The 10,228-nt window shown below is 31.3% G+C and overlaps 1 protein-coding gene across 1 annotated transcript; it reads left to right on the top strand.

The window, feature by feature from the left end:
* The first annotated feature begins 3,884 nt into the window (after positions 1-3,884).
* Positions 3,885-7,101, top strand: LOC111302769 (uncharacterized). The gene is made up of 3 exons (XM_089742836.1): positions 3,885-4,347; positions 4,448-5,051; positions 6,031-7,101. The coding sequence occupies exons 1-3, from the start codon at positions 4,031-4,033 to the stop codon at positions 6,964-6,966; spliced, it is 1,857 nt and encodes a 618-aa protein (XP_089598962.1). The 5' UTR covers positions 3,885-4,030; the 3' UTR covers positions 6,967-7,101.
* The last annotated feature ends 3,127 nt before the right edge of the window (positions 7,102-10,228 follow it).

Here is a 10,228-nt window from a genome sequence, read left to right as displayed (position 1 = left end):
TGACCAGTTTTGATCAGATTTTATCAAAGTTGACTTTGGGACATTTGGGTCAAATGGGTCTTAATTTTTATTTTAAAAACTTATTAAAATTAGAGAGATGTTGATTTGAACTGGATAAGATTTTAAGCACTTTACAAATGGTCAGGATTTTACTAGGTTAAAATTAGGTGTTTACAATTGGTTTACTCTTTTCTCACTTTGTTATTGTTAATCCATGTGTTTGCTTATTTAGATTCACTTTCTTGCCTTTAATTCCATGTTTTTCAATTCTGTTTGGATGGTTTTCTATTAAATGCTCTGTTTTGTTCTTAATTGCACTCAGTTTTTTATTTAGTTCATTAAGCTAGATTTTTTCATTGTTTCTTATGATTTCTTTATTGATTTAGATAGTAAACTTGTAGATCTAGATTATTTTAGCTCAATTTTAGTTCATTTGATCTATAGAGTTATAGATCTAATTTTTTTCTCCAAGTTTGGTTATTTTTTAGATTTAAATTTTAGTTTTCGATTTTCACTTTTTTTTATAGTTCTTGTGATTTCTCTTCATTACTTGCACTTTAATTGCATTTTGATCTTAGTTTACTTTTTGTTCTTGCAATTTACAAGTTATTTGGATCCATTTTTAAGAAATTTCTAGATATTCTCTTATTGGAAGTTAAAAGGTAACTAAAAAGTGGTTAAGGTAGTTATTTTTAGTTTTCACTTGTAAGCTACTATTTTGTTGTTAATTAAGCTTGTTATTTTCAGTTTCTTAATTTAGATTTATATTCAAAGCATGTTAAATTTCAATCAAGTTACTTTAACTATTGTTTTGAAGATTTTTTTTTAATTTACTTACTTCACATGTTGTAGATTTACTTTTTGTAAGTTACACGCATTACTTATGATTTTCTTTAATTGTTGATGTTAGCTTACTCTTGTGTAAACTTTTCAATTGAATAAACTTTAGAGGAAATGTGGGGATCAAAGGTACTTAGGCTAAAAATTTCTTTAGCTAACCCTTATAGAAACAATATCTAGACTTTAAGTCTCTATTATTACTTAAACGACCTATGCGCTTACAGAAAATGACAATGCATTCATCAGTGGACTATCTCCTAGGTGAATGGTAGTTGCAAAGTCTCTTTGGTAGAGGTTTATTATTTGAACTTCTTGGTGAGGGTCTTGCTTGGTTAGGTCTTTGAGCATGGCACTAGGATATAGCATTAAGGGTTTTACTTTGGTTTAGGTGATAGTTGGGCTATGTTTGGGAACTACGAGTTTTATGATTTGCCAATCTTTTCTTCTTTGCTAGTTATAAGCCTGGCGATTATCATGGAACCGCTAGCTTGAAGAATCAGTTTGCCTACTAGCACCTTGAGGACATTTTAAGCATCGTTCATGTCTTTCAACTCTATCTGCTGTCATGATCTCCTCTGCCTTAGTAAATTTTTGGCTTTTTCATAGAGTTAATACAGCTATTCTGGTTTATTCTCAATTATAAAATATCTGAGATGGTCGTGTCTGACTCTAAAAGTAAAAGCTTGAATGGCTTATTCAGTGTTAAGGTCATTGATCTTTAGTGTTGTGGCATTGAATCTTTTTAAATATTATCAAAAAGTTTTGTCTGGCTTTTATTTTATGGTAAGTAAGCTTACAAAAGAGCGTACTATGGTCTTGTTGCTTAGGAAATGGGTCAAAAATTGCTTGTTGCGGGTATCAAAACTACCTATGATAGCTAAGGCAGTGTAGTAAAACAATGTTCTAGCTCTCCTTTATAAGGTGATGGGGAAAACCTAGCACTTAACTACATTAGTGCATTATATAGATCCATAAAAGTTTTAAAATGATCTAAGTGGTTCTCTGGATCTATGGTTTTGTTGTATGTGTCTTTTAAAAGTTTTAGGTAGCTAAGGATTTTTGCTTATCTAATGGTAGGGGTAAAAGGGTTATGGTCGTCTTTAAGTCACTGGAGGTCCTTGTTTTTCTCTTTATTGAGGTTAGCCAATTCCTTGTGCAAGGCAATTATTTGCATGAAAACCTTATTTTTAGAATTAGGGTTTGTGTAGGTTTGGTTTTGTGTAGTAAGGTCATAGTGGTAGATGTTATTTTGTTTAGGTGCAAGGTAAGTTTCTTTATGGTGGGTAAGGTTTTTTGGCGATAATGGTTCCCTGAAAAATGAAACTAAGCTTTCCTTAAGGTCAAGTTTTTTTTATTGTTGTTGGGTGGCTTACTAGTATTGCTGAAATAGCCTTTGTTGTGTGGCTACATGGACATTCAAGAGTTGTATCTGGGCCATCAATGGCTAATAAAAGTTTAAGGAAAGTAGTTGCATGTTGGGTGGATATATTAGGATCTGCGATATAGGGAAGGAGACATGCATGATGAAAGTTGCAGGAAGAATGTTTTGCCAATGAGTGGCATTTATGGGCTACAGAGACTGGGTTTTATGAAATGGGTGGTTGGGATACTAGGCTTGAGGAACTAGCTGCAGTAATGTAGACCAATGGTGGGTTTAATGTTGTTTCAGAGATAAAACTCCCATCATATTTTGGTAAAAACCCAGTGCATATGAGGTCTAAGCATTTAATGAGAGAGAGTTGTTAGGAAGTAATGAGTTATAGGAAAGAATGTTTAGTGATGGGATTTGTGAGAGAGTTGTTATCATTGTTTTTATATCAATAATAGTTGCAAGTTGGTTTGTTACATTAATGGTGGGAGTTAATGTTTCAGAAAAATGAGGTTGGTGAGACATAATTGTCATTCCCATAGAGGTGCCAATTGTTGATGGTGTTTCTGGTGTCTTAGCTAGAGGGAACTATTATGAGGTTATTGAAGGTTATAAAGCTTGAACATGTAGTCAGAAAGTGCGGTTTGGGAGTGTTGGAGTTATTTCTTCAAGACACACTCCAATGCTCAAGTCAATAGAGTGTCCAAGGAGGAGCGAAAAAGAAAGTAAAGATGTGTGTATGAAGCTTTAGGGAAGGAAAGCTTAAGTTTGAAATACGGGATTGTCTTGCGTACTTAAACTTTTTCACTATTTTATGTATGAGATAATTGATGGTGATATGACCAGAACAATTGATAATTAATGAGATGTATACGTAGAGCTCGAGAATAGTCAATGTGGGTAGCTATGAATCGCATTTAATAATCCCAGACAAGCGTGGATTGCATTTAATAAGCCCAAACAAATTGGAGACTAAATGGTCAGTTTTGAAATAATTATCTTGATGGGACGTGAATGAGATGTTAGGCGAATCCTTGCCTCTGTTTCTTTGGGAACAGATAATGTGTCAGATGTTTTTTTTTAGACGACTCAAGAATATAACTATGTTGATTAAGTTTCGATCGTTGACCAGGTAACTAGGCATAAACAAAGGTCAAAATGGTAAAATTAATTTTTTTTATTAATTTAAAATTTATTATTTTTTTAATAATAATTTTTTAATTATAATAATTATTAAAAGTTCTTACTAAATTTTTTAAAATCTTTCTTAAAATTTTATTTTTTTTACTTTTCAAACATTTATTTTCAAAAAATTATATAACTTCTTAAAATTTTATTTTTTAAAAAAATTAAAAAATTTTGAAAAAAATAAAGTGTGAAGAAAAAAAATAGAATGCATTTAGAGCCGCCTTTTCAAAAGAAAAAGGGGAATATAAAATAAAAACAAGTTATCAGTCCTTTAGACCAGCCGAAGAAGAAGATCCAGCAGCCCAAACTTGATGTGTGAAACCAAAAAGCCGAAGAAGTCAGAAATTCCATGGGGCAAAAGCGTAAACACAGAGCCCACCCCAACGCTACTAGTTAGTATAAATACTCACACGAAAAAAGGAAAATAAAAAGAATTTTAGAAAACAACACAAGCCACTAGTAATAAATCTACTACTGAGCAAGAAAAATACGACGATGAGAATATAGAAGGATCCCAATCAAAACGGCAAAGCAGAAAATTTAAAAAGGTTAAAAAAAATAAAAATAAAACCCTAGTTTTTCAAAACAAAATGATATTGACGATGATGATGATGACGACGACATGAGCGTACCATGGCTAGGGAACACGAAACAAACGCGCAACCTTGGGGTACGTTAGAGGAGCTCCTCCTAGCCTGTGCCGTCAACCGTCACGGCACTAAGAGCTGGGACTCCATCGCCTTGGAACTGCAAAACCGGAGAATCTCTTCTTCTTCTTCCCTTCCTCCTTCATTCACTCCTCAACTCTGTAAAGACAAGTTTTTTGATCTTAAACGACGCTTCATGTCCCCCAACGACGCCGCTTCTGAATCTAGTTTGGTTGACCAGCTGCGGAGGATTCGCGTGGAAGAGCTTCGTCGGGAGGTTCAACGGCGTGACGTTTCGATTGTGTAAATAAATGAATTCAATTGACGATCCCTTTCTCCAATGATTACATGGTTTCCTCGCCTGGTTGTGAGATCTGAGAGGTGGTTTTTTCTGTGATTACAGGTCTCTGGAATTGAAGGTCAAGAGATTGGTTGAAGAAAGAGAGAGGCGTTTGAACGAGGAGACAGATCTGGACAACCGAAGGAATAAGCTTTGGCCGGTGGTCATCGCCGGTAAATCCGCCGCCGGTGATGCGTACGGTGATCTTGATGACCCATCCTTCAACGAGTCCAACTCCACGAGTCAAAAACATGAGGAGGCCACGACGACGACGATTATCATTAAAGACGAACAAAACGATGCCGGGGAAGTAATAGGAGAAAAAAGGGCACGAGTTATAACAAAGACGGTCGAACCGGAAACTGAAAATGAGACTGATCCGGTTCGAACCGGGAAAGGGCCGGCAAATGAACTAGTAAATGGCGAAGAGCGTGATAATAAGAAGCAGATGAGTGACGTACAAAGTTCGGCAAGTTTGTCGAAGAAGAAACGTTGTAGTGGTAATGGCAGGGCCGGCAGTAGCAGCGGAGAGGAGCGTGAGGGAGATGAGGTTTCTCCCGCCAAGAAGAGAGCCTCGGCGGTGAAGCTTGAGTCCTTGCTTAGGCTTCTCGGGATCATCCGCTCTCATCGGCTCGGCTCGGCTTTCGACCGCAGCCAACGGAGCCAGGTAAATTTTTAACTAATAACTAATAAGGAATATTTTTATCTAAAAAATAAAAAGAAAAAGAAAAAGTTTATGATTAAAAAAATAGGAAAAAAGATTAATAAGAAAATTGAAAACGCGATCAAGGGAAAATGACGCTTGTCGCCTGTACGGTTCCGCAAAGAGGCTAGAGCCAAATAACCTGCCACGTCACTTGTCTGAAATCTCAATGGTAGAATGACAAAAACGTTGAGGGGTTTTAAGTAATTTAGACCAGTCTTTGGATTGACGTGGCGCGTTGTGGACGGTTCTAGAATACCAACAGGGCATTTCGGTTTACTAGATTAGGCTTCTTTTATTGAATGTGGACTGGAAATGTGGTCTACAAATTTTAATTTAATGAAAATGTGGACAAAATCCTAAATCCTAAATAACTAATTTTTGGTACTGTTCATTTGGACACTTTCGTTGGTTTAAGCGTTCCTTGATTGGTTTTTTCACTCAATTAAAAGTTCTTTTCTATTTTCTTTTATTGTGGATTAATATAATACATTAATATATATGTTCGCTGAGGTGTTTAATAAAATTAATTTTTCTTCTGAAAATCTCTCACTAGAACTGTTTTTTTTTTTTTTGTATTTTTTGAATAAAATTCGATTTTTACTTCTTATTGATAAGTGTTGCTTGAGACAGTATATTTTCTAGTTTCATTTTTTTTTTCATATATATAAAATTGGAATTTTTATAAGATATATTCATAAGGTAGTATTTTTTGGCACTAAAAGAAAATAGAAAAATTACAATCTCAAGAAGGGTTTTTAGTTTTATTTTTATTTTTAACCTAATCTGTCATGTTTTAATACGAATTATTTATTTAATTAATTAACATAGTAGTATTAAGTAGCATATCCTGGTTTCCGTCAAATTAACCTTTTTAAGCTCTGCTATATTATTGTACAATCGTTATTAATTAATTATTTATACCTTTTAACTATGATTGCAGGAACCAGAAAGGTACAAAAGCCTGATCAGGCAACACATGGACCTCCAAAGAATTCAATACAGGCTTGATAAAGGAGTCTACTCTGATTGCACCACAAAGTTCTTCAGGGATCTCCTTCTCTTGTTCAACAATATCATTGTTTTCCACCCAAAAACTTCTCCAGAATATATTGCTGCTCAAGAACTTCGGGCTTTGGTCTTGAAGGAAATGATTCCAAAACAACCTCCTCAACCTGTGACATTGAAACCCCAAACTGACCAGCCCCCCGTATCTCTCTCGAAACCCAACAAATATTCTACTATAGCTGCATGTGGTAAACGCAGTTCTATCAAGGCATTAAGCGGGAATGCTACTAGGAGAGAAGACAGAAAGGAAAGAGAGGTTGGAGAGAAACCAAAGGCAAATGTGAAGAGGGTTGATACTAGTTCTTTTGTTGGGATCGATGAAAAAGACTTAAGGAAGAAGAGAAGTACAGAAAGACCGGTTTCAGGCCGTAGAAACTCATTAAGAACAAGCAAAAAGAGTGGGGAGACGAAGCATGAGTATGGTGGTAATGAGCTTAGCTCTCATGATGCTATGGAGCTCAAGGTTGACAAGAAAGAAAACATGGCGAGAAAGAAACAATACGCGGCAAGTTTCTTGAAAAGAATGAGGCAAAATTCACCAAGTGAAGTGACAGAGAAAGACGATGATGATTCGGAGGAAGAGAGTAAAGATGGTAAAGACGAGACAGGGAGCGGTAGGAAGCGAGATGATGTCAAGAGGGTTACCCGGAGTTCAGGAGGAAGAGGGGCGTGGGAGGAGAGTGGGAGGATGAAGAGAGGGGTTGGGAGGCCACCGAAGAGGGCTGCAGCAGAGTCTCGGGTAAAGAGAAAGATTGAGAATAAGGAGGGAGTGGGGGGTACTGGAAGATCTAGGAAACGGTCTACAAAGTGATACTGATTATTTATGTTGTATAATTTATATATGTATATAGTATAGTATTGATTGTGTTTTTGTTTTGGCTTTTTGCTTTCTAAGTCTCTAGACTCTAGTGTTTTTACTTAACTAGAGGGAGGAAAGAATCAACGGAGAAAACTAAAAAGAGTAAAGAAAATGTTGTGGCAATTTCGTAGAATGTTTTTATGGTTGCCAGCCATTTGGTATACGCACATGTGCAAATGAATCGTAGGGTTTTGAATTTTGTTTGTTTCCTTTGATTTTTGACTGAATCAATGATGAACTCATCTTAGAATTGGCATACAATAAACACTCATTTTACACTTCAGCAATTTGATATTCCATCCACTATATATGGGAAAAATGGAAAAAATTTTAGATTATCGGAAACACCATTCCATTTATAAATAAAAAAAAATAATCTTATTATTATTATTATTATTTGAAAAAGATAATAAAAAATTTCCAATTGAATTCTAAAACAATAAAGGATTTTTTGTGGGAAGGTTTTAATGAGGAGTTTTTAGGCGTGATTGAACTTAGGCTTGACTTAAATGGTTCGTCATCTTCCATTTTAAAGAAGCAAAATCCTGCAAAGCTAGGGTTCCCTCGCCCAAGTTTTTATAATGATCAAATGATACCTTAAAAAATTACCTAGCAATTTTTTTTTTATTTTTAAATTGAGTGATTAGCTATTACCTAAAGGTCTCTAAGATTTGGTGAACTCGTCCAAACTCGCAAGCTTAACTCAACTTCATTAGATTGGACTTAAGGTTGAGTAATCTATAGTTTGATTAATTCAATTAAAAAATTTTAAAATTGAATTAATCTATTATCTATACAAGTACTTTTAATTCAATTAAAATTGAATTATTCAATCGAATCAAATTAATTCCGTTAATTAATTTATTATGAAAAATAATTTTTAAAACATTTTGATTTTCAATTAATTTAATTCGATAATCAAATAACTAAGTATAACAAAGCTTACATAAAACTAAAAAAAAAAAAAAAAAACCTATTTCATGTTAGAGTTTTTAATTTAATATTTTGATATTTGAATACTTTTTTAAACAATTTTATTTAATTTGTTTTAAATACGATAAATTAAGAATTTAAAATATAATTTAATTTGAATATTTTTATTATTCAATTAATTAAAAAATTAACAAAACTGACCAAATTAAATTCAATCAATTAACTTTTTAAATTAATAAATTTGGTTCATTTAATAAAATAAATAAACTAATTTAATTAATTCGATTTTAAGATAATTTGATTCGAAATTAATTGAATCAATTGAACACTTCTATTAATGAAATTAATTTTTTAATTAATTGAATTAATTGAAATTGTCATAACTAATTAATTCAGCCGGCTATTGATTAATTACATTGATTAATTTGGTCAGCTATTGAATTAAGTGAAAACTTGACCTCATGAACCTTAATTTTTAATCATAAATTTTACTATTTTAAATTTCTAATTATAGAATTTACTATTTTATTATATAAGGTCTATTTCGATAAGATTAGATATGGCAAGACCAATATAGAACTTACTCCATCGAAGGGAGAAAAATCAAACGGTGATCTGCATCGTAAACTAAAAACCAAATAAACCTTAATCCTTGATGACAAAGAGGAAAGCTTGGTTACAATTTACTATTTTATTAAGGTTTATTTTGATTAGTGATGACAATTGGTAGTAAATAATCGGATATTTGATATTATACGATTCGTTTATGTAGAATTTGAATATTTATAAATAGATAATTAATAAATTTGGATAATAAATTTATTATCTATGACAAATTCAAATAGAATTTGAATAGTATTATTTGAAGATTTAATACTTAAATCTGTTTAATTTTTAATAGATAGTTTCTAATATTCAAATCCATTACCTATTTACAAATGTAAAATATATAAAATTTTATGCTTGTTGTTTAAACCTTCATAAACAACTTTTATTTATTATTAATTAAAAATAAACTTGAATTTTAAATTTATTTTTTATTTATTTTATGCTTTCACAAAAATATTTAAGTGATTGAATATTTAAATGGATTCGAATATTTAAAGGATAATGCGTTTTTAAATCGATTCAAATTCGGATAATAATATTAAATTTAATTAAATATTTAAACAAATTTAAATATCATAAAAATTAAATAAATTCAAATAAAAATACTTCAAAAATAATGAATATTTGCCACATTGCCAATCCTAATTTTGATAGGATTAGATTTGGCGAGACCAACATAGAACTTACCTCACTCAAGTGAAGCGGTGATCTGTATCATAAACGAAGGACCAAATAAACCTGAATTCTTGATGACGAAAAGAAAAGGTTAGTTGATGCAGATGAGGGAATAAATCTCCGATATAAGAAAAGGGAGGAAATGAGGTCCTTGAAAGAAGCATTTTGTAGTCAAAAAATATATGAGGAAGAGAGATGAGTAGAATATTTCAAATGGTTTAATTTAAATTATTTAAAATGGTAAAACTTAACTTAATTAAAAAAATATTGTATCAAGTAGATCACGACGAATCAAAACTAGATATAAATTATTTTGTTATTCCTATATTTATTGATTTTTTCTTTACAAGATTTATCTAATATATAAATTTTTAAAAATTAAAAAAAATTACAAAAAAAGAAGTCAAATAAGATAACACGTAAATTTATTAAATTAAAATATTAAATAATATATTTTAATAATATATATAAATATATAATTAAATAATATATATATATATATATTAAGGTCAAAATGTAACGCTCACCCAAAATTTTACTTTTATCCAAATCCGATTAAAAAAACAAACTCAACTCAAATTATTTTGAATTAGAGAAAACATACGAATTGAATCTGAACGATTTGAAACTTATTAAATATATATTATTTTGTTATTTTTATCTTAAATTGATTTTTTTATTACAAAATTTATCTAATATAAAAAAAATAAAAAAAAAAGAAAACCCAAAAAATATAAAAGCTTTAAAAAAATGAAAAAAAATAAAAAAACGGATGTGCCACATGGACACCCGAGACAAGTTGAATACTTTAAATTTATCTCAATTTGACTCTATTTAAAAATAAAAAAAAAACCTTAACCTTGATCTGCTTTTTTTTTTTTTTTCTTAAATATACTTATATTAAATCATTGCAAATTAAATATGAATTATATTATCATTCATACTTTCATCAATTTTTTTTACAAATTTTATTTAGTTAAAAATTAAAATAAAAAAT

This window comes from Durio zibethinus, chromosome 13 (genome assembly GCF_047325235.1).
Source record: "Durio zibethinus cultivar Kanyao isolate XHJ-2024 chromosome 13, ASM4732523v1, whole genome shotgun sequence".
NCBI lineage: Eukaryota > Viridiplantae > Streptophyta > Magnoliopsida > Malvales > Malvaceae > Durio > Durio zibethinus.
This window is presented reverse-complemented; position numbering and strand designations above follow the sequence as displayed.

Excerpts from the sequence above, each read along its gene's own strand:
- LOC111302769 (XM_089742836.1), top strand. The coding sequence starts at position 4,031 with ATGGCTAGGGAACACGAAACAAACGCGCAACCTTGGGGTACGTTAGAG. Across the intron at positions 4,348-4,447 it reads CGGCGTGACGTTTCGATTGT|GTCTCTGGAATTGAAGGTCA; the intron begins GTAAATAAATGA and ends CTGTGATTACAG. Across the intron at positions 5,052-6,030 it reads ACCGCAGCCAACGGAGCCAG|GAACCAGAAAGGTACAAAAG; the intron begins GTAAATTTTTAA and ends CTATGATTGCAG.